Below are 26,953 nucleotides of genomic sequence, written 5' to 3' on the forward strand. Positions count from 1 at the left end.
TCAGCGCTCCCCACCTGTCTCCCCTCCCCCCCATTTACTCCCCCCCACGCGCGCTCCTCCTCCCCCTCCCTTTTCCTCTCCTGCGCTGACCAGCCAATCAGAGGGCGGCTCCACATCCGGGGTTCTCCTCCTTCGCCCCCCCCCCACCCCACGGCCGTTCGCACTCTCGGCTATGGCGGAGGTGAGTGTGTGTGTCTGAGTGTCGAGGGGGGGAGGGAAAAGTCGAGTCTCTCTTCCCCCCCAAGGCAGAGGGGTCAACATGGTGGGGGGGAGGGGCTTGCATTTGATTTGGGGGGCAGTGGTGTTTCTTTTGGGGGGCTGCCAGGTGGGACTTAGGGGAGGACGTGCATGAAGCATTTGCTGCTTGGGTGGGGGGTCGACTTGGGGGGCACTAAAGGGGTTCAGGGAGAAGGATGGAGCAGTTTTGACTTTACTGTTGGGGGGGTGTAGCTGGGACTATTCTGGGTCTCACCAAGGATTTAGCAACTGAAGGTTTTTTGGGGGGCTCAGCACGGACTTAGGAGGTGCAAGAGAGGAGATGTGACAGTTGTGCCTCCTGTAGGGCTTTTCTGGGGGCAGCAAGGTTTTGGGGGTGCAGCTGGTGGGCATGAAGCTGCTGGAGTTTGGGTGGTCTCTGTGAGAACTTCAGGGGTGCAGGAGTGGAGATTTGGGACTTATGGCTTCTGTAGGGACAGAAAGACTTTTTTGGGGGACAGCAATGGCTTAGGGGGCAGCTGGTAGTTGCAAAGCAGCAGGAATTTTTGGGGGGTGGGTAATTACATTGGGGACACAAGGGTGGAGGTGTGACAATTGTGGCTTCTGTAGGGTCGGAGGGAATTTTCAGGGGAGCAGCAGTGACTTTGGGGTGCAGCTGATGCCCGGAGGGCCGCTGGACTTCTAGGAGGAGAGGGCCAGAAAAGATTTAGGGATCCGGGGCAGACAGATGGGTTGTGTGTTTTATGAGGGGCTGGTGGTAGTGCAAGCGGAACTTTTATGGAGGGGGGTCACAGAGATTTTGGGGGGTTTAGGTTATGGTCATGAAGAAGCTGGAGGTTTGTGGGGGATGTAACTTATAGCTGCAAGGACTTAGGGGCACATTGTGACTTTGGAAGGGGGAATCACAACTGGGAGTTTTTGGCAGTGCGGATGTGGTCCACAAGAGCTTAGGGTAGAGTAGGTGCAGCTTGGAAATCTGGGGGTACAAATAGCAAGCAAGCAAGCATTTGGGATGGCGGTGAAACCATTGGGACTTTGGAGGGGGCGCAACGGGGATCTTTGTGGGCCAGCTGAGACTTTTTTGGGGTGTTGGAACTGGAGTGGTGTGTACTCTGGGGTGACGTACTTGGGACATAAGAGGAATCTCAAGGGGCGCAACTAGAACGAAGGATGAAAGTTGGGATTTTTGGGGTGGTGGAATGAAGGAACAAGCTTGACTGATAAAAAAAGACATAGCTGGAGATTGGAGGGGATTAAGAATCTAGCTGGTGTTGGAATGGGGGTCCTGCCAGAGCCCTAATGAAACCTTTCGGGGGTTTATAGACTTTTGGAGCGTCGACGATGGGATATTTGCTACTTTGGGGGCTAGAGGATGAGGTAGCCAGGGCTGTTCTGAGGCTTCTGACTAGGATTTTGGGGGACAGAAAGATGTGAGGTATGGCTGAGATCTGGGACAGATTGGCTAAAGGGTCCTATGCGGGACTTTTGGGGCTGTAAAGAGGCAGCAGGCAGTGCTGATTTGGAATAGTGTGCATTTAGAGGTGAAGCTGGTGGCGGTGAAGTAATTGGGGACCAATGGGTTGAGGAGGTTGCTTGATACAACAAGGAACGTTAATAGGTCCGTGAGGAATTAAGGGTGGCATTAAACTGCCGGGGCTTTTGAAAGGTTGCCGCAACCTCAACTTGGGACCCTTTGTGGAGAGCGATGGTGAGGAATCAATTGGAACTTTCTTGGGGGGGTGTCTTATCTGCTGGGATTTTTGGGCACAGGTGGGACCAATGTCGAAGGAAGGAATAGAAGATGGAGGAGGAAATTGTGAGACTGGGGATGGGTGAGGTCTGGTAAGGGCTTTGCAGGAAAGGAAGAATTAGTGATATAGATGTCACATCAGATGGTTAGTGTTTAATTTTCAGTTGCTTTTGTGGAGTTTTGTATCCTACTTCCAGTATCTCATTCTCTACCCTGAGGGCTTTTTTTGGGAGGGGGAGTGCACGATGTGAATGTAAAGAAATAGATGACACCTGAGCTTGGAAATGCAGTCGCCGTACGAACCGGTCTGTCCTTCCGATTTTAATAATGAAGCAAAAAACAAACAATAGGATGTACTGTGGGAGTCTGGTGCATTAGGAAACACACACATATTTGGCCCTCTAAGGCAGCGGCGGTGAGTGGCGCAGAGTGGTAAGCGGCGGTAATGCAGCCAAAGCTCTGCTCACAGCCGGAGTTCGATTCCAACGGAAGGAGGAAGTCGAATCTCCGGTAAAAGGGGTCGAGGTCCACTCAGCCTTCCTTCCATCCGTGGTCGGTAAAATGAGTACCTGGCATATGCTGGGGGGTAAAGAAAGGCCGGGGAAGGAACTGGCAATCCCACCCCATATATTTGGTCTGCCTAGTAAACGTCGCAAGACGTTACCCTAAGAGTCGGAAACGACTCGCACTATAAGTGCGGGGACACCTTCAACTTTAAGGCAGCGGTAGCCAACACGATGCCCTCCAGATGTTGCGGTACTGCAACTCCCATCATCCCCAGCCAACATAGCCAACGGGCAGAGCTGATGGGAGTTGTGCCACAGTCCAAAAATATCTGGAGGGCCCCACATTGAGCACAACTGCTGTAAGGTCTGCTGAAGTGGGCTGTTGATAGCAAGCAATATGGGGAGTGGCGAAGGAGGGATTTGGGTTTTGCAGAGCAGCTTTGGCAGAAGTTTAATGGCCATAACAAAGCTGGTGTCATCTGGTCTCACTGACCCATCAGCATCCTGAGAAGGATGGCCTTGTTGTATGTACCAGGTGTAGCTCCGAGAGTGCTTCAAGAGCTGCCCTTGACAGAGTGAGTTGATGGAAATAAAATGAGAATTTGAAGATAGGTCCCGGGTCCTCTCTCTCCACAAATGGGATGGAACCATCAAACCAAATGGATTTGGTAAAATACATTTTCTGCAGGACTCGTCCATCCAAGAGCAGTTCGGAGTCTTAAGATCGCTCTAAGGATCTAGACCTGATCACTCACTGGAATTTCATTGGTATATAACTGGCCATTCTCTCCTGGAGTTCAGAGATTGACTAGTAGAGCTGGGTGAGAAAACTGTGGCCTGTTGTTGCTACACTACACCTCCCGTTGTCCCTGACGAGTGGTCATGCTGGCTGAGGTTGATGGGAATTGGAGTCCAGCAACATCCAGAGGGCCACAGATTCTCTGCAATACTTCGCTGATGTATGCATTGCCTTTCAAGTATATTTCAAGGCGATTTACAATCATGGAATAAAAACAACTAAAGGTAAGCTTAAAAACAAACACTGAAGGCAGAGACCTAATTCCACCAATCTTGCTGGAAAAGCTTGTCGGTTTGGAGTACTGTGTACAATTCTGGTCACCTCACCTCAAAAAAGAGATATTGTAGAGTCGGAAAAGGTTCAAAAAAGGGCAACCGAAATGATGAAGGGGATGGAGCAACTCCCCTATGAGGAACGGCTGCAGCATTTGAGACTTTTCAGTTTAGAGAAAAGGCGAGTCAGAGGCGACATGATAGAAGCGTATGAAATTGTGCATGGCATGGAGAAAGTGGATAGAGGAAACGTTTTACTCCCTCTCATAATGCTAGAACTCATCACTATCCAACAAAGCTGAGGGTTGGAAGGTTCAGGACAGACGAAAGGAAGAACTTCTTCACGCAATGCATAGTTTGCTCCCACAGGAGGCAGCAATGGCCACCAACGGATGACTTTAAAAGAAGATTAGACAGATTCATGGAGGAAGAGTTTATCAAGGGATCCTAGCTACGTTGGCTCTTCTTTGCCTCCACAGTCAGGGGCAGTATGTTTCTGAATATCAGTTGCTAGAAACCGTGCTCAGGTCCTGCTTGCAGGCTTCCCAGAAGAGGCATCTGGCTGGCCACCATAAGAACAGGATTGTGAACAGGGCTGTGGAGTCGGAGTCATGGAGTCAGTCGGAAGCAATTTTGGATGGAGTTGGAGTCGGTAGAAATGTACCAACTCCGGCTTCAAAATAAATTTTGATTGACAGATTTTTTAAAATATAAATTCACAGCGTCAAAGAAGCTTCCCATGAAGTCAGCTGCAGTTGAGCATTTCACCATAACTCAAGATGGAAAGCATTTTGTGTGTCAGTGTATGACACAGGACCCAGATGAAGACAAATGCTGTGATGCCAAGATCAGCGCATATTCAGGCAGCAATAAAAATGCTCCTATGAGAGCTTCCAATTTAAAAAGACATTTACAGCCCTTTCCAAGGCTGTGGAGTTGGAAGCAATTTTGGGTGGAGTCGGAGTCGAACAGTAGAAAAATGGAGGAGTCGGAGTCGAAGGTTTGGCATACCGACTCCACAGCCCTGATTGTGGACTTGTTGGTCCCTCTTTGGCCTGACCCAGTAGCCAGGCTCTTCTGATGTTCTTGTCCTGATTCATCCTCAGTTTCTCCATGTTCATCCATTCCACCATCACAGTTGGACACTCATTAGAGCGAGCAATACAGAACTCAATAAATACAAAACTTTTTTTTTTAAATAGAATTAGGTGTCATCAGTGCATCGATGATGTCTTGCCTGTAATCTTTGGTCAGTCTCTCCCAGCAACTTTAGGAATGTTAAGTAGGAAGCGCAGATAGGTATGAACTTCGCAGCACTCAAGAACATCTCAGGAGGGCAATGAAAAGACAACCCCAGCAGAAATTCTGGGTACACTCGGAGAGGAAGGAGTGAAGCCAGCTTAACACTAGACACACCACTACCTTTGCCCATTTCTGAATGCTTTATAATCTATGTAAACCAGAGGTGGGCCTCCCAGACATTACTGGACTCCAGCTCCTACCATCTCCATTAGCTCTGCAGAGTAGGGCTGATAGGAACTGAAGTCCAGCAACATCTAGAGGGCCACAGATTCTACACCCCTGACGTAAAGCAACAGAGGAACAAAGAAAATCACTTTTTTATAATTATAATAATACATTATTTTTGTTGTACACCTCTAACCTGGAATACAGGTCCCAATGTGGAATATGTAGGTTTAAAAATCCAAAGCATACATAAAACCATACAGAGATTTAAAAAAAAAAAACATACAAAAACCACACATGAACAAATCCGTACAATTCTTAAAAACATCAGTACAAAGGGGAGAAAATTTAACCAAATGCTGGCATAAAAAGATGGGTCTTCAGCAGCCGTCTAAACACAGGAAGAGAGGGGGCTGCTCTTACCTCACAGGCGAGGACATTCCATAGACTAGGGGCCATGACAGAGAAGGTTCTGTTGCGAGTATTCGCCAGTCGGACTTCAGATATAGTAGGCACTCACAACAGGTCCGTTTCCCTGACTCTCATCCATTGGGCATGACTAATGAGGGAAGGCGGGCAGACAAATACTTAAGTCCCAAACCATTTGGGGCTTTAAAGGTCAAAGCCAGCACCTTGAATTGTACTCGGCAGCAAACTGGGAGCCAATGTAGCTCTTTCAGCACAGGCGTAATCTGCTCAAAACGACTCTAGTTAACATCCTGGCAGCCACATTTTGAACCAGATGAAGCTTGAGCTTATTTTCAAATGAAGACTGTGGACCATAACCACAGTGGCTGCTTTCAGATGATCCTCCAAACCATGGTCTGGCGCTTGAGAACGAGCGCAGACTTAGAGTGGAAAGATGGTTTAGCATCCCCTGCTTGTGGGAAGATCTTGCCTTGTGGTAAGTTCTGCAGACTGGGCCCAGAGGGAGAAGACTAGTGAATGAGCGGCAGTGAAAGGAGGCCCAAATAGGGAGGGCATAGGAAGCTGCCTTATACCGAGTCAGTATTGTCTACTCTGACTGGCAGCAGCTCTCCAAGGTTTCAGGCTGGGAGTCTCTCTGACCTCTACCTGGAGATGTCGGGGATTGAACCTGAGACCTTCTTGCAAGGCAGATGCTCTACCACTGATCTACAGCCTCACTTTGGGTATGTTGCCGAAGACCCCTCTAATATCTGGCACCAGCACTGATGACCACTTTGTAAGACCATGTCTTGAGGGCCAACTTATGATCCTGGCTGGCTGAATCATGATTTAGGTTTCGGCTTCAAAGGCTCTGTAAATTACGCTGAGCTTGTGTTTTTGGCGTACCTAGCTTCATAAATAACATATAAATTTGCACATAAGAGACATGGGCTGTTATGGATAGCATTAAGATGGGATCTCCCCATCAATGATTCTACAATGGAATCCCTGGAATCTTGATTTCTGTTGAAAAAGAAAGCAAGGTATTTATCTTGTTTTTAGTCACTCATCATTGGAAAATGTTTCAGGCAATCTTCTCTGAGGAAGGATTTTCCTGGATCTCTTTTTTTCTGGTAGCCCATTCGGATTTGGTGCCCACCTGGTTTGGTTTCAGAACATTCAAAGAAAATTAGAAGTGTGACTGTAGACTCAGGGATGCAAAATCTGTGGTCTCCTAGGTGTTCCTGGACTCCAAACATTCATTCATTCATTCATCTGTTAATTATTTGATTTATATCCCACCCTTCCTCCCCGTAGGAGCCCAGGGTGGCAAACCAAAAGCACCAAAAACACTTTAAAATAACATAAAAACAAATTTTAATATATATTAAAACAAAATATCTTTAAAACATTTTTAAAAGCTTTAAAAACATCTTTTTAAAAAAGGAAAGGTTTTAAAACATATTAAAAAGCAATTCCAACACAGACTGGGATAAGCTCTCAAAAGGCTTGTTGAAAGAGGAAGGTCTTCAGTAGGCACCAAAAGGATAACAGAGATGGCGCTTGATAATATTTAAGGGGAGGGAATTCCAAAGGGTAGGTGCCACCACATTAAGGTCCATTTCCTATGTTATGTGAAATGGACCTCCTGATAAGATGGTATCTGCAGGAGGTCCTCACCTGCAGAGCACAGTAATCAACTGGGTATATAAGGGATAAGATGGTATTTCATGTATCCTGGTCCCAAGCTGTATAGGGCTTTGTACACCAACACTAGAACTTTGAACTTACCCCAGTAGCTAATAGGTAGCAGTGCAATTCTTTCAGCAGCGGGGTGACATGTTGACGATACCCTGCCCCAGTGAGCAGTCTCACTGTTGCATTTTGCACCAGCTGCAGCTTCCAGACCAACCTCAAGGGTAGCCCTACATACAGCACATTACAATAATCCAGCCTGGAGGCTACCAGTGCATGGACAACAGTAGTCAGGCTCTCCCAGTCCAGAAACGGCCGCAGTTGTTTTACCAGTCAAAGCTGGTAAAAGCCACTCCTAGCCACTGAGGTCACCTGGGCATCTAATGACAAAGATGAATCGAGGAGCACCCCCAGACTATGGACCAGCTATTTCAGGGGGAGTATGACCCCATCCAAAGCAGGCAACTGACCAATTATCCAAACTCGCATGACCTCTCCCGATTCAGATATTACAGAGAAGTAGAGCCGGGTATCATCAGCATACTGCTGTCACCTCGCCCCAAATCTCCTGATGACCACTCCCAAGGGCTTCACATAGATGTTAAACAGCATGGGGGAACAAGATGGTGCCCTGTGGCATCCCACATGATGCATGGTATGGAGAAAGTGATGCATGGCATGGAGAAAATGATGCATGCATTGGAGAAAGTGGATAGAAAACAAATTTTTCTCTCTGACCATTGGTCATGGTGGAGTCTCAACAACACCTGGAGGGCCAGAGGTCCCAGATAATTGCCGTACACCTTCTGGAAGTAAACCACCAATTGCATCAGCCAAGACCACAGAACACCATTAACTGAAGGGACTTTCTTTTAGCACCCAGAAAGAATATCATGAGGTCTGTTTCGCACCTCTGTCATCCAGAGTTCTCAGCAGGGTCATCTGGCCTGATTCATATGTCCCCTGTGAGGAGACGTTGCAGCATTTGAGGCTCTTTAGTTTAGAGAAAAGGTGACAGGATGGAAGTGTAGAAAATGATGCATGGCATGGAGAAAGTGGATAGGGGACAAGTTTTTCAGCCTGTGTCGTAATACTAGAACTCGTAGACATCCAACGAAGCTGAATGTTGGAAGATTCAGGACAGCAAAAAGGAAGGACTTCTTCACGCAGAGCAGAGTTAAGCTACAGAACTCGCTTCCAGAAGAGGCAGTGATAGCCACCAACCGGGATGGATTTAAAAGAGGATTAGATGCATGGAGGAGAAGGCTATCAATGGCTGCTAGCCATGATGGCTATGTTGTTCCTCCACGGTTGGTGGCGGTATGCTTCTGAATACCAATTGCTGGAAGCCGCAGGAGGGGAGAGTGCTGTTCTTGCGGTCAGGTCCTGCTTGTGGGCTTCCTTCTGGGGCATCTGGTTGGCCACTGTGAGAACAGGATGCTGGACTAGATGGACCACTGGCCTGATCCAGCAACTCTTCTTCCATTCTTATGCCACTTAATATGGTTTATTTCCATGTTAATTAGCATCAGCCAGATCCGTCCATTTGGAAGAGCTGAATTCCTTGAGACTACTGTTTGCTACACAGAGAGAGATTAGTCATGCTCAGAGTAGACCCATTTAAAATTCATACACTTGACTAACTTAATCCTACTAATTCCAATGGGTCTGCTCTGAGTGGAACTGAGACACAACCCATAATGTCTTATCTTCATGCTGCTTTAGTGGAAATGGGAATTAGAGATCCAGTTTTTCAAAGATGGCACCAATTTTGCGACAAGACATTTAATTTCTTTTTAACGCCAATTTTTGCATTGAACCAAAAAGTTATTTAAGATTCCTAAGCATCAGTATCAACTTTTTTAGCCATCCCAGTGCTGAGACTTATCCTGTTCACTTATGTTCAAAGAATCCCTGATCTCTGAGTTGGGACCAAGCCTTATGGAAAGTCTTGAGTTGCCTACGTCACTGACACTGTTCTCAGTGCCTAAGTTGCATTTCTCGCATCCAGTGGATTCCTTCTGCAAGCAGACGAGGTGGTCTCCAGTGAGAATATGCATCCTCAGTCGCTAATGAGACACTAGGGACTGGTGCATTTCAGCACACGTTGTGTGCTTCGCATTAAAGGCATCCTCTTCGCAAAGTTTTCCTAGTAGGCAGTAAGCTCCTATTCCCAAAGTCGCCTCTTGAAAATCAGCTCTCCGGCACCACAGAAGCTGGCTTTTCTTAAACAGGGTGTAAGGTGACTAGTGAGATCTTAATTCCTGGCCCTGCTGCCTTCGATACGGACTTCTCTTCCTCCTGTTGCATGTGCTACAGTACACTGGAATCAGAAGGTGACTGTTTCCTTTATGCTGCTCTTAGCACTCCTGTGGCCCTCAGGTCCTGCTTTCAGGCTTCCTGATGGGGCATCCGGTTGGCCACTGGGAGAACAGGACGCTGGACTCAATAGGTGCCCTTGGCCTGATCCAGCAGCCAGGCTTTCCATATGTTGTTCTTGCCATTGTTATTTTGTTCATATCAAGGTGGAGTACAAACATGGCTCTCCTCCTCCCGATTTTACCCTCCCCCAAATTCTGTGAGGTAGGTTAGTCTGGGAGACAGCGAGTGGCCCCTAAGGCCACCCCAGGAGTGTAGTGGCCACGTGGAGATTTGAACCCTGGCCTTCTAGGTCATTGTCCAACGCTCAAACCACTGCACCATTGCTCATATAGGGTCCCAGGTTCAGTCCCCACGATTTCACAGGTACCAAATAAGGTTTGCTTTTGGGTGTTTATCGAGCGGTCACCCTGATTTGTTTTCTGGGAGTTTATACAATGTTGGGTGATTATCAAGTATTCATCTTGATTTGATTTGGTGGTATTCAGTGCTAGTCCTACTCAGAGTAGACCCACTGAAGTTCATAGAGTAACTAAGTTAGGCTCATTCATTTCAGTGAGTCTACTCTGAGTAGAGCTTAGCTCAATGCAGCCCTTTCTGGGGAAGTTATATGGCATCACGTCAAGCAATTGTTACCCCACATTTTTCCAGGACATTTTCTTGTCATTGTCCTTACCGCACGAAGGCTGATATTCTTTTTTTGGGGGGGGGGTAGATGGGGGGGTAAAATGGGTTTATTGCACAAGAGCTCCCAAACCTCTTTGATTGTGTAATCTGAATTTGCCGGTGTGCAATTGAATCCCACCTGCAAAATAGCGACAGTCTGGAAGCTGCCTAGGTGGCCTTGGAAAGAAACAGCTAACCAGCCAGAGTAGTCCTGACTCATCCATCCAAGCGCAATGAGTAGGAGCAAAAGATTTGGCACAGAGCTGTGTTAAGAGTTACTTTGATTGTTTTATGGCAGGGGTGGGGAACCTAGGGCCCAGGGGGATGCATGCAGCCCTCCAGGCCTCTTTATTAATTTATTATTTAATTTGTATCCCGCCCTTCCTCCCAGCAGGAGGCCAGGGCGGCAAACAAAGTGCTAAAAACACTTTAAAACATTATAAAAACAGATCTTAAAATACATTTATCTGGTCCTCAGGACTCTCCCCCCTTTTTTGCACCCACCTTGAGTGTTTTTCTCTGTCTGGAATGTGTGTCCTCGAACTCTGATCATGCCTCTTGCTTGCCCGGATGGAGAGAGGGTGTGTGAGTGCAGGGAGAAACTAGCCTATGGTTAAATAGGTTAAATTGCCATCCATGGCTCTGCCCACCTTTGCCTCTGTCCCCACCCACCACTGGCACGTGGCCCTCAGAAGGTTGTCCGGCAAGGAATGTGGCCCTTATGCTGAGAACGGCTCCCTGTTTTATAGAAAGGAAGGTTCTAAATCCTAGAAATAAATAAATATACATATTGTAATAGTGTATCTCTTTGTTTGTTTGTTTAAAGGCCTCAATCGGGAGGCAGAGTCCAAGAGTCGTGTCTTATCCTGCGCGAAACTTATGTCCAGGGAGACCCAGCCTTCATACCACGGCAGGTACAGAGATCTTGAACCTACATACATCCCAGGTGCTCTAAGCCTTCTCTCTTCTCTGTTCCCTCTTTCATCATCTCACTTTCTCCCCTCTGCCACTGATGTCTTCCAGGGGCACGGTCACTGAGCGTGCATCTGTATATCCAGATATATGCCGACATCCATTTCATCAATTCTGTAACCAGTTTATAACAGAGTGCGGAATCTGTTGTGGCCTTTCAGATGTTGCTGGGTTCCTCAACTCCCAGCAACCAACATAGTACTGTAAAAGCTTGTTATAACACGGAGCTTGGGGGATGAAGGATGCACCCGTCTTGTAGGGTTTCTGCGTTATAATGAAAGCTGCTTACAGTAGGTGCCCGCTTATACGGCGGGTTCCGTTCCAGACCCCCGCCGTAAAGTGGAAAACGCCGTAAAGCGGAACCCCATTGACTTTAATGGGCCGCGTCGCATGAAAATGACGCAAAAACGGCACAAAAGAGAAAAAATAGCTTTTAAAGTAAAAACAAAAGCTGCCGCATCAGCGGAATGCCTTAAAGCGGAATGCCGTAAAGCGGGGCCCTACTGTACTTTGTACAGTATTGTACTTAGAGGACATCGGCATACATCCAGTACTCTAATCTGTGGCACAGTGAGCCATGTTATACCGAGCTTCCACTGTAAATAGGTGAGGGATGATGGGAGCTATAATCCAACAGCATCTAGAGGGCCACATGTGCCCTATTCCTCATCTAAGAAGAGGCAGTCCCTCTTGTAAGCAAGAGATGGAAGAATGTCTCTATTTAGAAGAGCCGTTCCCTCCTGAATGCCTCTTCTTAGATCAGAGATATGGAAATCTGTATCCCTCCAGCATGCTCAGTGGTCACCGATGATGGGATTTGGGAGACCACCTACATTTGGAGGGCCACAGTTTCCCCTTCCGTATCTAAGAAGTAGCATCCCCTACTACATGCAATAGATGGAAGGATGCCTTTATTTAGAAGAGGCATTACCTCCTGAGAGCAGGATCTTTTTAGATCAGAGATGGCAAAACCTGTGGGGCCTTCCAGATGTTGCTGAACAACCCAACTCCTGGAAACCAACATGGCCAGTGGGCCAGGGATGATGGGAGTTGTAGTCTAACAACATCTGGAAGGTTCTCCGTTTTTACCCTAAATGGTTTGGGACCAGATTACCTGAAGGTTTGCCTGCACCCATATGTGCTAGCTCAACTTGGCTCATTGGTAAGAGATTGACAGGTACCAGGGGTGACCGTGGGAAGAAAAGAACCTTTTCCGTGGTGGCTCCACGTTTTGTAGAATCCCCTCCCCTAAGAAAAGCACACAATCCCTTGCAATGTTGGACCTTAAAAATGTTTTTATTTTTGATCTGCGCTTCATGGACAGTTGTGTTTTGATTCCTTTTTGCTACTCTATATAAAAGTGCTTTAGGGTTTTTTGTTTTTAATATGTTTTATGTATTAACTATCTTTAGTTGCTAATTTTCCGTGGAGGACAGTCCTAAAAGGCAGTATTAAAAGTCATTACTTAATAAACAAAACAGGCAGCCAGGAGATTTCCTCTTGTGAGTCATTTCTGCTAGTGACGGAGACTTCTTCTCAAATTCCCTGCAGTGGTGTCTATGGGCTCAGCTGACCACCGCTTCAACCTGGCTGAGATCCTGTCCCAGAACTACGGGGTGCGGGAAGAGACCGAGGAGGAGGAGGAAGAGGAAGAGCAAGACCACGCACAGGGGAAAGCAAAGCCTTTGGAGGAGCTTGAGAAGAGTTTCAATGCCTCGCAGGTAAAGCACTTAGAAGGCAGCGCGTACGTGTTCCCTGATTGCCTGGGGCTAAGGCCAACGAGCTTGATATTTGAGCATACTAAGAATCTCGTTATTGGGGGTTAGTATCAAAGAGGGAAGGGAAGCAGGGCCGCTCTGTCGGCTCTCTTGGGAGGCCCGCTCCAACGGGCTCCTTGCTCCATCACTTGTCACCTGGCAGCAGCCATTCTACGGGAGCCCGGACCACTTAATTTACTTGTCACCTTGTCACGAGTCACTTTTTATATCACTTCATCGGCTACAAGGTTTGTGTGACTTTTTGAACTCCCTGGTTCCCCCCCTCCCAATGCCCATTTTCAGTCTGGCTGCCCTTTTTTTTTTTTTAAAGCCCTCACACAGAGGAGCGAAACAAAGGAGAGGGGCTGTAGCTCAGTGGTTAGAGCACCTGCTTCGCATGCAGGTCCCAGGTTCAATCCCTGGTATCTCCCAAATGGGAATGACTTTTGCTTGTGACCCTGGAGAGCTGCTGCCAGTCAGTGTAGACAATATTGAGTTAGATGGGCCTATGGTCTGGCTCAGTAGAAGGCCGCTTCCTATGTCTTAAGGGAAGGGCCATAGCTCAGTGGTAGGTCATGATGACTGATCTTGCATGCCAAAGGCCCCATACTCTGTCTCCAGCACCTCCAGGTAGGGCTGGGAGATACTCCGTGTCTGAAACCTAGCAGTGTTGTTGCCGGTCAGTGTGGACAGCACTGAACTCCAAGGGTCTGGCTCACTATCGTGAAGGGCTGTAGCTCAGTGGTAGAACATCCGCCTTGCATGCAAAAGGTCCCTGGTTCAGTCGCCAGCATCTCTAAGTAGGGCTGGGAAAGCATCCCTGCCTGAATCTCTGGAGGGCTGCTGTCAGTTAGTGTAGACAACATTGAGTTAGATGGGCCAAAGGCAGCCTCCTATAGTTTACCGTAACACGGCAAACTCGGCTGCCAAGGATGCCCCCCCCCTGATGTCTTCCCTGGCTGAAGCTGCTCTGGGGCAGCCCTCCATACCTGACAATGGGTTGCTTCTCCTCTCATCCAGAACAGTGAAATGCCGTTTGAGGAACTGCTGGCCCTCTATGGCTATGAGGCCTCTGACCCCATCTCTGAGCAGGAGAGCGAGAGCAACGACGCCTCACCCAACCTTCCAGACATGACCCTGGATAAGGTAAGTGCCGCTTTTGCTCCCAGCAGCCTTTCTCTGCTTCTAGTCCTCGTGGCTCTTGCCGTTCGTGAGCAAGAAAGGACGATTATGATGATTCATTAAACTTGCTAGCCGATTGCTTACCCGAAGGTCTCCAAGCGACTTACGATACATTAAAAGCCATAAATGTACATAATACCATAAAAGCAGAATGAAACAACCCCTGTAACAGCCACAGGAAGGTTTGAAAGCACACTAATGACAGAAACAACATCATCTGAGTCTATCAAAAGCCTGGGAAGGATGCGAAGTCTTTCCCTGACTCTGAAAAAGGGGTCAACAAAGGTGCCAGATAGACCTCGCTGAGGAAGAGCATTCCACAGTTGTGGAGCCACCACTGAAAAGGCCATCACCCTTGTCACCATCCTCCAAATCTCCCTCAGATGGCAAACTTGGAGAAGGGCCACAGAAGAAGATTTATGGGGCCGGGGAGGTTCATATTGGGAATAGTGATACAACCCCTTTGAGGTGTCCTGTTCCCTTTGTAGAAGGGACTGTTGGATTTCAGTAGGTACCCCTTGACCCCTTTTTTCCCCTAAGAAATTCAGGATTGTAATTATGCTGTAAGTCAGCCCTTTGAAAGTGAATTGTGAGAGATCAGAAGAGACGAAAGGAAGGATTTCTTCACTCAGCCCGTAGTTAAACTATGGAATTTGCTCCCGCAAGATCTAGTGATGGCCGCCAACTAAGACGTCTTTAAAATATTATTTACTTTAAAAAATTGTTTATTAAAAATATAATTGATATAATTAAAAATCTCTTAAATTAGAATAACATTTGGAAAAGTTTCCTAAAAGCAAAGCAAAAATATATAGCACTAGTAAAACCTGAGCTGCATGCAAAACAGAGAATAAAAAAATTAAGAGTCAAAGAGTCCCGGGAAAGTTGGGTAAACATATACGTTTTTAAAGAGGCATTTAGCGGTCATTAGTGTCTTGGCCTTATATATGATCAGAGGGTTACCACCAAGAAGGCCTGCTTCTACATTGTCACCAAGTGACAATTCTCTGGTCTGCTGGAAAGATCTTGAGGATGAGTGGTCTATAGTGGAAGAGTCGGTCTGCTAGGTATCCTGGTTGCAAGTTGTTAATTTAACAGGATTTATATTATTACTATTCATTGACTTTAGAGCTTTAAAGGTCATTTAAAGGTGCCGCCCTGGGCTCCTACTGGGAGGAAGGGCGGAATATAAATCAAATAATAAATAAATTATCTAGCCCTGTGAATACATTAAGAATTAATTTAAAAAATAAATAAAAAGCATTCTCTTCCAACCCTTTTCTTTCCTGTTGTCGATTTAAAGGAACAGATAGCAAAGGATCTGCTTTCTGGGGAAGAGGAAGAAGAGACGCAGTCTTCGGCTGATGACCTAACGCCTTCGGTCACCTCTCATGATGCTTCGGACCTTTTCCCCAACCAGACGGGTTGTAAGTCTGACTGAGAACGGAACCCGCCGTATGAGTGGAGCCCTACTGTAGTGATTATTTTACATGATAATGATGATGATGATAATAAGCCTGCTAGGATCTCTTTCCAAATGCTGCTTCTCTGCCCACGTGAACGCGCTTTGAACTGTCCCCAGGTCTCCATATTCCTGAGCCAACTGCAGGGCAGTTTCAATGTTTGGAAGTATCGGGTGACGTGTTTTCCCCAAACCGGTCAGGCAGAGGGCAGGGGGATTGGCACGCCTGAATTGCACCCCCAGGAGAACAAATTTTCAGGTGGTGTTGGACTTCCAACTCCCGTCAGCCTCAATGAGCATGGCAAGCGGTCTGGGATGAGAGGAGTTCCAATCTAGCCATGGTTGGAACACCACAGGTCCCCAGTCTGTGGGCTAGACTTGACAGCAGAGGTGGGGAACCTTCACCCTCCAGAATAGTCTTGGCCGACCAGGGGGTCCTGTTTTGCCCACAAGGACATTTTCCCCAAAACACATCTACCTACCAATCAGCTGATGTTACTGGGTGGCATTAGCTGATAGGCGGGGAGCGGAGAGTTCAATCCTTCTGGGTGCTGCTTTGCTAGAGGTGGTGACCCCTGCAAAGAGCAGGACTGAACCCTCCGCTTGTAGTAGATGTATTTGCAAAAGCTTTTGGTAATCAATAAAGGTACTGGATCTTACTTGGTCTCCTGTCTGGTGTGTATTGGACTCCCACCAGGTGTCACGAACCCTTGTGTAATATGCTCATCAGCTGATGAACGGAGAGTCCAATCCTGGTGGGTGCTGCTTAGTCAGAGACAGAGACCCCTGCAAAGAGCAGGATTGAACCCTCTGCTCATCAGCTGATGAGCGGAGGGTTCAATCCTATTGGATAGTGCAGGGAACACACTGGTGAAGCCAACCCTTCTACCCATCCCCAAAGGTCAACTTTGACGATTTTTATGTATCACTTGATGTCGTCATGGTATCAGATGATTGACAGGTAGGTGGCCCCACCTGCTTGTCAAAGTTGCCCTGTGGGATTGGTGTGTGTGTCGGGGAGGTGGGGAGATAAAGATCTGGCTTTGCAGGTTGTTGTTTTAACCTTTGGCTTCCAAGGATGGGGTCGAAGAAATGCACTGAAACGTGACCAACCGACAAATGGTGGATAAACCTTTATCAGTGGCTGCTCACCGCTGAGCTAAATGGGACCTCCATGTTCAGAGGCAGTCTACCTCTGAGTACCAGCTGTCAGGGGCAGCAGCAGCAGGGGAGTGCTGTTGCCTCCATGCTCTGTTTGCGGGCTTTTCTGTGGGAAACAAAGCTGGGCTTGATGGGCCTTTGTTCTGATCCAGCCACGGGGCTCCAATTGTGTCCTGACGTTCGTAAGCACAGAAGCTATTTCTTTCCTTTCCCCCTTTTCCAAGCAGCAAATTTCCTCGCTGACGAAGACAAAGGCCCTTGCTCTTCCCCCTGCGCGTCCTTCTCAGCCGAGGATTCTGAAGAAGACTCCATCCCCGCAAACGACTGCAAGAAGGTAAGACTTTGGACCCCGCGGCTGACCTGAACTACCTCTGTGTGGTGGTAGATGGTGGGGAAAGGGGTTGTTGCCAGGAAAGAGAGATCCCTGCTTTTGTCGAAGGCTGGTCAGCAGCATGTTCATGGCTCAAGGGTCACCCTCATCACCCCTGCAGGGACAGGAAGGGATACAGCCTCCCTGGCGAACAAAAGTGGCTAGTACAGCCTTCTGTTTGCAATAGGACACAGGCACCCAGGCAGCTTGCAAAGAGGGCATGAAAAAGGCAACCCTCTGCCCCATGGCCTGAGACATGTTGCTGGACTCCCAATTCCCATCATCCTCCCTGACCGTGGGCCATGCTGGGTGCGGGAGTCAGGAGTCCATCAACATCTGGAGGGCCAGAAATGTTTCCTAGCTCTGGTTTATAGGATCTTCTCTTCAGGGAGCTATCAGCGGTCCACGTTTCCACTCATCTTAGAATTATAGAATAGTAGAGTTGGAAGGCGTCTGTAAGGCCATCAAGTCCAACCCCCTGCTCAATGCAGGAATCCAAATCAAAGCATTCCCGACAGATGGCTATCCAGATGCCTCTTGAAGGCCTCCAGTGTCGGAGAGCCCACTACCTCTCTAGGTAATTGGTTCCATTGTCGTATTGCGGGGAACGTTTCAAGTGCTGGGGAGTGCATGCGGGGAAGAGTATTGCTGTTGCGCTCAGACCCTGCTTGTGAGCTTCCCTTTGGAGCATATAGTTGGCCACTGTGAGAACAGTGTTTGTTTATTTATATATTTATTACATTTATACCCCGCCTTTCTTTTCATGATTGAAACCCATAGTGGCTTACACATGGTTTCCAGGCGGTCTCCCATCCAGGCACTGACCAGACCTGACCCTGCTTAGCTTCAGCAGGGAGCTGGCCTTATGTTTGGCCTGATCCAGCTGCCTCTGCAGGACTCTTCTCGGGTTCCCTACCCCTGCATAAGCAAATAGTACACAGCTGTTGTCAGTAGAATTTGAGTGATCTGATATTTTTATTCTTTGTTATTAACTATTGTTACTAGTTATTCATAATTATTGCATAAATCCAAGTTAGCCATGTGCATTATTTTCAGTGGGTCTCCTCTGAATAAGACTAACGATGGATACAACCCTAATTTCTTATCTTATTCACAGGAGATCATGGTTGGTCCTCAATACCAGGCAGCTGTACCCCTCTTGCACTTGAACAGGCATGGGGAAAAAGGTAGGGGACCTTCTCCCTTGGCTATCTTACTCCAGGCTGTGCTCTGAGTGTGTGTGGTTTCCAAGCATCCCTGCCTGGGGGTTTGGGAAGCAGAACTTAGCTTCTTGAGAAACCCTGAGCTTGTCTTTTTAAAGGATGAACCTTACAGCATCCTTTGGATTTAACTCCTCGCCTGTGGCAAGCAGGAATTGCATGCAGGCGAGTGAGCGGACTTGGTGGAGGAGGATTAGATCTCACACCCACTTGTTGAAGTTTTCTCTTCTAGTCTACGAAAACGATGACCAGCTACTATGGGACCCAAACATCCTCCCCGAGAGGGAAGTGGAAGATTTCCTTTACCGAGCCATTAAGAGGAGGTGGGACGAGATCTCCAATGCCAGCCTCCCGGAAGGCGAGATGGTGAAGGATAATGAGCAAGTGAGTGGGGCGTTTACTCCCAAACGGCATGTGAGACCATCTTCGGGTGCGTCTGAGCAACAGCTAGCATGCCACAGGATATCAATCAATTTAGAAAGCTCTTGTGGGGAGCCCAGATCACAATTGCAGAAAAGTCTGCCTGCGGCTTCTCTGCCTGTGCCTGCTCTTGTCCTTGCCTCCTCCTCTTAGTCTCTCTCTCCTAAATCAGCCCGATTTGGGAACGATGGGATAATTGGATCACGGAAGATTGACCTGTTCTCAAAGCACACCTAGAACAGAGACTCATGCAGGTGCACAGGCCGGTCTTCACTGAGGGTGGGTAGCCTACTCTTACAGCAAACTTTTTCAGCTGCAAGAGCAAGCAGCGGCTCCAGCTTTAAGCTCTGAAATAAAATTCGTGTTGGCCGTTAGATGGCTGGGGGATGCCGCAATGTTATGTGCATAGGTCAAACTCCCTCCCCAAATCTGGTGTCCTCCAGATGTTTTGAACTACAGCTCCCACCAGCCCCGGCCTTGGAGGACATCACCTTGAGGTAGGCTGGCTTAGGAACACAGAAAGCTGCCTTATACTGAGTCAGACCTTTGGTCAGTCAAACCCAGTACTGCCTACACTGACTGGCAGTGGCTCTATCTGATGTTTCGGGCAGAGTATCTGCCCCAGCCTTGCCTGGGAGATGCCATCGGGGCTTGAACCTTGGGACCTTCTGCCTGCAAAGCAAGATGCTCTGCCCCTGAGCTAGGGGCCCCTTCAACCGTAATTGTTCATGGTTCCCTGCTGTGCTCCTTAGTATTGCACTTTCCCCGCAAAATGAATAAATAAAAAGATCTGCCCCCCTTGCTGTCCTGCTGTAGCTTTCCCCACCCACCCGTGAATGTTTGCTCCACAGGCGCTGTATGAACTGGTGAAGTGCAACTTCAACGCGGAAGAGGCCTTGCGGCGACTCAGGTTCAACGTGAAAGTCATCCAAGGTGAGAGAGTCCAGCACTCCCTGGCCCTGTCGGGGCTGTCCTCTCGACTCACCAAGCGTCCATTTTTCTTTTTTTCCACTGTGCCCTTCTCTCCAAAGAGCTCTGGGAGGTGCATTTAGTTGGCCATCCTTCCCCTGCCCACCTTTTTATCCTTACAAACAACCTTTTGAGGTAGATTAGATGACAAGGGAGAGCGGCCTTTTCAGTGGTGGCTCCCCTTCTGTGGAACGCGCTCCCTAGTGAGGTCTGCCAGGCGCCTCCATTGACATCTTTGCAGCACCAGGTAAAGACTTAACTTTTACCCCCAGGGATTTGATAGAGAGAGATGGTGATGTTGGTTATTGGCCTGCTGCCAAAGCTTTCTGTCGCTGTATGGGGGTGCTGGTGGTTTTAATTATTTTGTTTTTACGGAAAAATAAATTTACTTTTGTTTTAACAATATTATAAGTCTCTTGGAGACCTTTGGGTAACAAGCAACTAATAAATCCAATTAATTACAAATAAATAAATAAGGCCAAAAACCTGTGACAGGCCTATGATTAGCCAGCGAGCTTTACTGGCTGAGCAAACATGTCTGTTGCTCCAGAGGGTAATATCTGGACCAACAATAACAACAACAACCCTGGGTTCAAATGATGATGATTGAGATTTAGACTCAACGTTAGGAACCACTTCCTGATTGAAGTAGCTGTTCAACAGTGGAACAGACTGTCACGGGAGATGGCGGGCCGCTGAAGGTTTTCAAGCAGAGGCTGAGTTGCCACTTGGTATGGGCACTCTGGCAGTGGGATTTTCTCCATTGGTAGCGGGCTGGACTAGATGACCTTTGAGGTACCACCCAACTCTACGACGCTTAACGCAAATGTTTTCCAGCTAAACCAGCCAACTCAACGCAATCATTTTAGCAGCCTCTTAACTTTATGAATAATATAAAATGAAAAAAACAAAAAAATTAACATAAATGCAGGGGAGTGACAATAAAATATTTGCAGAGCTCAGCCTAATGCGGGTGTGCCAACAACCACTCCGGCATCTTCACTGTCACCGGTTTTCAACGAATGCTGAAGACGCTCCTCTTTACGCTGGCCTTTAGTTCAGCTTTGCCCCTTGGGCTGTCAGAGAACATCAAGCAAACATCCCTCACAAATAATTCCCTTGTTGCCTTTTTTCGTTCCCCCTCTCCCCACCCCTCCCATGCAGATGAACTCTGCGCCTGGAGCGAAGAGGAGTGCAGGAACTTTGAACACGGGTTTCGGGTCCACGGAAAAAACTTCCATCTTATTCAAGCGAACAAGGTAGGTGTCGTATGTATCTTACATAAGGACATCAAAAGAGTTCTGTAGCTGGATCAGGCCAAACGAGGACCCTCTAGTCCTGCATCTTGTTCTCACAGTGGCCAACCAGATACCCCAATGAGAAGCCCTCAAATAGGACCTGAGCACGACAGCAACTCTCCCCTTCTGCAGTTTCCAACAACTGGTATTTGGAAGCATGCTTTCTCTGACTGTGGAGGCATTGCCTAGCCATCGTGGCTAGTAGCCATTGATAGCCTTATCCTCCGTGAATTTGTCCATCTGGGTTGGTGGCTGCCATCTCTGCCTATTGTGGGAGCGAGTTCCACACTTTTAATTCTGCGCGGTGCGAAGAAGTACCTTCTTTTGTCTGTCGTGAATCTTCCAGCATGGAGTTGTGTTTCCATGAGTGCGATTCTCAGGCAGGCGTTCCCAGGAATCCTGATCTTTCTAAGCTTGTCCTTTCCTTCTCCTCATCGTTGCCCGCAGGTCCGCACCCGGTCGGTGGGCGAGTGCGTGGAATACTATTACATGTGGAAGAAGTCGGAGCGCTACGACTACTTCACTCAGCAGACACGTTTTGGAAGAAAGAAGTATGTCCTCCAACCTGGAGCCACGTGCGTGGACTACGATCAGTAACGATTGGTGTCGCTGAGCCGTAGCTGGCTGAGCACGTGGGAAAGCCAGAGGGCGAATCCCAGAAGCGTTGGAGTCACATGGAGAGCTGGGGGCTGGGGCTCCAGCGCAGGATGATCGTAGGCCAGGGCCTGCTTTCAAGAAGGAGCTGGAACAAAGAAGCAAGAAGGGAGGCGAAGGAGAGGGAGGCTGGCAAGCAGGAGGGGGAGAGGCCAAGGAAAGGAAGACTAGGAAGCAGGAGAGAGAGAAAGGAAAGGAAGACTAGGAAGCAGGAGAGAGGGAGGCAAGGGAGAGGAAGACTAGGAAGCAGGAGAGAGAGAAAGGAAAGGAAGACTAGGAAGCAGGAGAGAGGGAGGCGAGGGAGAGGAAGACTAGGAGGCAGGAGAGAGAGAAAGGAAAGGAAGACTAGGAAGCAGGAGAGAGGGAGGCAAGGGAGAGGAAGACTAGGAAGCAGGAGAGAGAGAAAGGAAAGGAAGACTAGGAAGCAGGAGAGAGGGAGGCGAGGGAGAGGAAGACTAGGAAGCAGGAGAGAGAGAAAGGAAAGGAAGACTAGGAAGCAGGAGAGAGGGAGGCGAGGGAGAGGAAGACTAGGAGGCAGGAGAGAGGAAGACTAGGAGGCAGGAGGGAGAGAGGCAAAGGAAAGGACTAGGAAGCAGGAGAGAGGGAGGCGAGGGAGAGGAAGACTAGGAAGCAGGAGGGGGGAGGAAGACTAGGAGGCAGGAGGGAGGCTAAGGAGAGGGAGTCTGGCAAACAAGACCTGAGCGCAACAGCAGCTCTCCCCTCCTGCGGTTTCCAGCAGCTGGTATTCGAAAGCAGACAACCTCCAACCGTGGGGGCAGAGCAGAGCCATCATGACTAGTAGCCATTGATTGAACTTGTTAATCCATTGTTGTAGGAGACCCTGGGCCCAAGTGTTTGCACGGCTCATTCACTGAGACTTGGTTACCATGGAGGGGGGAGGACAGAGGGAGAGGCAGTTGCCCCCCCAGATGAACCATAATCCCTCATATTCCCCTCTTTTTCTTTTTTCTTTTTACAGTGTAAGTTTGTAGCATTTGTAGAACTGAAATAGGTGACAGAATTTCTCATTTGGTTTATGAAAAAAAACCACCTTTCAGTGACGCATGTTTTTTTGTTTATTTGGAGTGTTTCCATCACCGGACCTGCTGAAATTCCCATGGATACCCATATATGGGGAGGCATGGATGCCTCCTTGAGACCTCCACTGTAATCTGGTCATTGAGAAGCAATAATCATCTACACACTTGTTCTGTTTTGCTTGTCTCCCTCCCCCCCGTAGGGATTACGTGGATAATTTTTTAGACGGCAGCGAAGTAGAAAACGCCAGTCGTTCACGCGGTTCTCCACCCATCCCCTCGGCCACTGGTTGTCTCGACTCTCGTTTCAACCCAGATCACCTGACGATGGAAAGCACAGGTAACCCTGCCAGGATTGCCCTTGGGCTGGGTGGTGGCGGTGGTCCAAACGTTGAGGCCTAGAAAACATTTACTAATGCCCTTTAGTACACTTTTCCTGATTCTGTCATATTTTCTAGTAATCCTTGCAATCTCCTTAGTTTGCCCCTCCTTTTTTTCGTAGCAAGCAGGATGCATTTTCCCTGTGGTGGGTTTGTTGGAGATCAGGTTCTCCCTAGAACAGGGGGCGCTCGCCTTTCTTGGACCAGCAGGCACATTTTCAAATTACGAGAGAGTGCTGTGGGAGGTTGTTAAAAGACCTTTGCAGAGAGGCGTAGGCGTGCCTTCTAATGTGCAGGAGGTGATGTCCAAGAACTCCTTAAGAATTCATTGGACAGAGGAAAGGAGGCGGTGGATGTCTGTGCCTTTTCCCACATTTATTGGAATGTGGAGATGAGCAGGCCCACACCATTTTGTGGCCCTGCTTCTGTTTCTGCTCTTTTAGTCGTGGCAGCCATTGTGTCTTATGCTGTGCCAGGCCCCTTCCCTCACGGCAGCCATTTTGTCGCTGGCACCCACAGTACTTTCTCAAAAACTCCACTGGCCCCAAGAGGTTGGTGACCCCCCTGTTTTTTCTTTAAAGTGTACCCTAGTTTAAATCAAGTGACATGTACCTGCCACATGTGAGCCAGACCTTTGTTGTCATTGTCCCCCCCCCTCCACAGAGCCCTTAAGCATAGAGAGTGCAGCTTGCAGCTTGGGGAGCACAAGCGAGTCGGGCCACGGCTATGAGTGCAGCACGCCTTCAGAAACAAACTGTTCCTTCGACCCTGCCGAGGAGGTGCCCGTGGGCAGCCGTGGGCCTGCTTACCTGCAGCATCCGCCGAACCCTCCTGAAGCTGGGTTCTACCAGGTGGCCGCAACTGGCAAGCAGGAGCCGCTGCGATGCTCCGGGGGGGCCATCGCTGTGGACTTCACCCTCCCCGGGACCGTCACGGAGGGAATTCCTTTAATTTCCAGCCACGTGGGACTGGACAGAGATCCAGAGACGTTGGTGGCCCCTCCTCAAGTGTCCTTATCGGTTCCGGATTTCAGCATCCTTGGCATTGGAGATGTAAATAGCTTCCTGGCCGCTCAGCAGGCCTGCCCAGCACCAATGCCCCAGTCGGACTCCTTGTCCCAGTGACAGCCTCCGTTTAGGGATCTGCCGCAGACCAAAAGCTGGCAAGACTGGATGGAGTTCTCCTTCTGAGGAGGGCACGGAGACAGGTTGGAGCAGTCGGCCTGTTGTCATCTTTCCGCACCCCCCCCCCGAGGCCGCGAGGACCGGTCAAAAGAGTCGCTCGGTCCTTGCCTTTCCAAATCACGGGGGGGGAGGGGGTGTCCGCTGCTCTTCCTGCCCTGCCCTTGATGTCCCAATGTTTCCCCAGCGAAACCAAACGCCTCCGTCGTTAACTCTTGTGCAGCTTCTCAAGGAAAAAGAAAGCTGATGGAGGGGGAACCTGTGACCCCCATGGGGCCATCGTAGATGGGGAGGAGGCCAAAGCCATGCATGGGCAGATGGAGTCTTTCCCCATCCCCAGTTACCCGATCCGCCCAACCCTTGGGTAAAAAGCTGAGTATCCTGATTTGGCAGCCAGGGCTGCTCTGGCACGATGAGGGAGAAGAGCGAGAGAGGGATACCGTGAGCACTTTTATGGGAGGAGCTGGATTGGAGTGGGTGATGGGTGGAAAGTTTTCATGCATGGCGGGAATGGACATGAAATGCAGCTGGTCATCGAGATATGGGGTGAGCTGGGCAGGGGGCACCCGTGTCTTTTAATTGCAGCGGTAGAAATTGGTACCCTCCTTTTTAGTTTGGCTTTTCTGTACAACTTTGGAAGGGGTGTTACTGTTTGCCAACCCTTGCAGTTGCAACCTGTGTTGCTGTGCGATGGGCAGAAACATCATTCTGCTTCGGGTTTTCTCCCTCCACCTCCCCAAATTAACCCAGGTTGGTTTGAGGCTTCCTTGTAATGGAACTGCACCTTCCAGACAGAGAGAGAAAGAGTGAGGCCACTACTTGTGCAGCAAAACAGCAGTCCACGCACCGCAGCACTCCAAGGCGACACTGAGTTTCTTGTACGGGGAGAGGAGGTTGAGAGAGGAGGCAACTAGTAGGGGGAAGGATGGCTTAAAGGGTGGGTGAAGAGGGGGGAAACAAAGGCTCTGCAGCCCCTTTGCCAAAACTGCATAGCTCTCAGAGGGAGCTTTCCATTCCGAGCACTCCAGAGGTAAACAGCCTTACAGGAAGGGTTGGCATTTCATCTTTTAGGAGCCACCCTGCCCAACTTACAGCAGCCTGACATCCATACATCTCTGGGCATTCGGCAACTCCCCTCCGTGCCCCCCCCCGACAAGGCACACCTTTTGTGTGTGGGACGGGAGGGCAGACTTCAAAGTCAGCGAACGAATGTGCCTAACTTTAGAGCAGAAGAGAGACCATCTGATGGCAGCAGGTGCAGAGCTGCTGTTCCAGAGTGCCAAACTAGTACTAAGGGTGGCATGAGTGTGTGTGCTATGTGTGACAGAGAGACGGCATGCACGAAACGTGGGCGTCCGCATCCGTCTCTTGGCTGGTTCGGCCATCCTGCAATATTACAAGATTGGCAGGGGGGCGCTCGATGCCATCTACCCTCTTTCTCTATTTTGTGTTCTTCATCTCTCTTGCACTTGGGCCACAGGAGAAGGTTTTCGCTCTTGCTGGTAATCCCCTTTTCGTCTTTTTCTTTCGTAAATCATGAACTCTGAGGGGGTCGCAGCCTTCATTCCGTCAACCTAATTCCACCCCACTCACCCTCTTTTCTGGCTCCTGCATCCAACACACACACACACTTCTTGATGGTGTTGTTGGATCCTTCTTTGGAATCGGGGGAGCAGAATGGAACGGTGGTACCCCCTCTTCCCCTCCTTTCTCCTGGGTTCACCTCCGCACAGATCTTTGCCATTCCTCTGTCTTGTTTCTGCTTCCCACAAAGGATGTTTTGGTGGCTATGGAAGATTCACAGGCAGGTTTTAATTGTCACTTCATTGTTCCTCTGTTGAAACAGGCGCCAGCGATGTTGGTTAGCTAATGTGTCCTGCCGCGCAGCTCATGCCCTCTGTGCAAAAGGCAAGGGAGGATTCTCGCACAAGCATCGCGCTAACTGGGCATAGGGAACTCAGAACAAAATGGGCTGTCTTCGCTGTGTTGCATCCAAATGCTTTTGGGTTTACACTGGTTTATGGGGAGCAGGGGAATCCACTTTGGATGTATTTACCCTAGCCTAGCAGTCTCTGTTAAAGGGAAGCAAAATTCAGCCCACTTTGGCAAGCCACCTGTTCAGAATGTCCTCCTTTCCCCACTAAAAGTGATTTCTCTGAAGGGACACTTTTTAATGGCCCGGTTGCATTATTTGTTTCCTTTTAAACAATGCTATTTCATCTCTCCACTCTCCAACCCCCATTTTCATATTTTAATATGTCTTATTTATATATGTATGTTCCCCCCCCCCCCAAGTTTGTTTACAAGTTGCAGGGGCAGCAGTCTATGATCTTTTTAAAAAATGCCGGGATAAGGTGTCTGTGTGTGTGAGGAGGGGGTTTCCCACAAAAGAGAGAGAGGGGTACCTTTTTTCCCCCTGCTCCCCCCTCGCCACTTTTCTGCCTCTAGGAGAGGGATTTTGTTATGAAGCGCTGCCTTCCTCCTAATTCCAATATCACACACACACTTATCTACTGCTGCAAAGCGGGGGGGGTGTCTCCACTGTGAAGTGATACTGCCTTGAATATTCTTTATTTATTTAATTATAAAGCCTATGTTTGAAGAAACAACAAAAAAATGAAAGAGTTGTGTCTTTTTTCACACACACACCAGCAGTCTCGTAAACAGCGGTGCTTGGGAATTCTAAGAAGGCAGCAACAACGAACAAAAATCAGCATGGTTTTGAAAGATTC

The 26,953-nt window shown here is 48.6% G+C and overlaps 1 protein-coding gene and 1 non-coding gene across 5 annotated transcripts; both read left to right on the top strand.

Annotated features, from left to right (window-relative positions):
- Positions 1 to 148: 148 nt before the first annotated feature.
- Positions 149 to 26,818, top strand: MIER2 (MIER family member 2). Of its 4 annotated transcripts, none has more exons than XM_061601599.1 (13): positions 149 to 181; positions 10,985 to 11,072; positions 12,682 to 12,851; positions 13,908 to 14,033; positions 15,373 to 15,496; positions 16,917 to 17,026; positions 18,180 to 18,249; positions 18,515 to 18,666; positions 19,554 to 19,635; positions 20,836 to 20,930; positions 21,417 to 21,544; positions 22,864 to 23,000; positions 23,704 to 26,818. In XM_061601599.1, the coding sequence occupies exons 1-13, from the start codon at positions 173 to 175 to the stop codon at positions 24,162 to 24,164; spliced, it is 1,752 nt and encodes a 583-aa protein (XP_061457583.1). In that variant the 5' UTR covers positions 149 to 172; the 3' UTR covers positions 24,165 to 26,818. The 4 variants fall into 4 exon arrangements, with proteins under 4 accessions (XP_061457583.1, XP_061457586.1, XP_061457585.1 ...); XM_061601602.1 differs by having other exon boundaries at positions 21,417 to 21,520; XM_061601601.1 differs by having other exon boundaries at positions 16,920 to 17,026.
- On the top strand, positions 13,249 to 13,318 carry TRNAA-CGC (transfer RNA alanine (anticodon CGC)). Its single transcript has one exon. It is a non-coding gene; the product is annotated as a tRNA-Ala (tRNA).
- Positions 26,819 to 26,953: the final 135 nt, after the last annotated feature.

This window comes from Rhineura floridana, chromosome 18 (assembly GCF_030035675.1).
Source record: "Rhineura floridana isolate rRhiFlo1 chromosome 18, rRhiFlo1.hap2, whole genome shotgun sequence".
NCBI lineage: Eukaryota > Metazoa > Chordata > Lepidosauria > Squamata > Rhineuridae > Rhineura > Rhineura floridana.

Excerpts from the sequence above, each read along its gene's own strand:
- MIER2 (XM_061601599.1), top strand. Across the intron at positions 11,073-12,681 it reads CAGCCTTCATACCACGGCAG|TGGTGTCTATGGGCTCAGCT; the intron begins GTACAGAGATCT and ends AATTCCCTGCAG. Across the intron at positions 18,667-19,553 it reads TGGTGAAGGATAATGAGCAA|GCGCTGTATGAACTGGTGAA; the intron begins GTGAGTGGGGCG and ends TTTGCTCCACAG.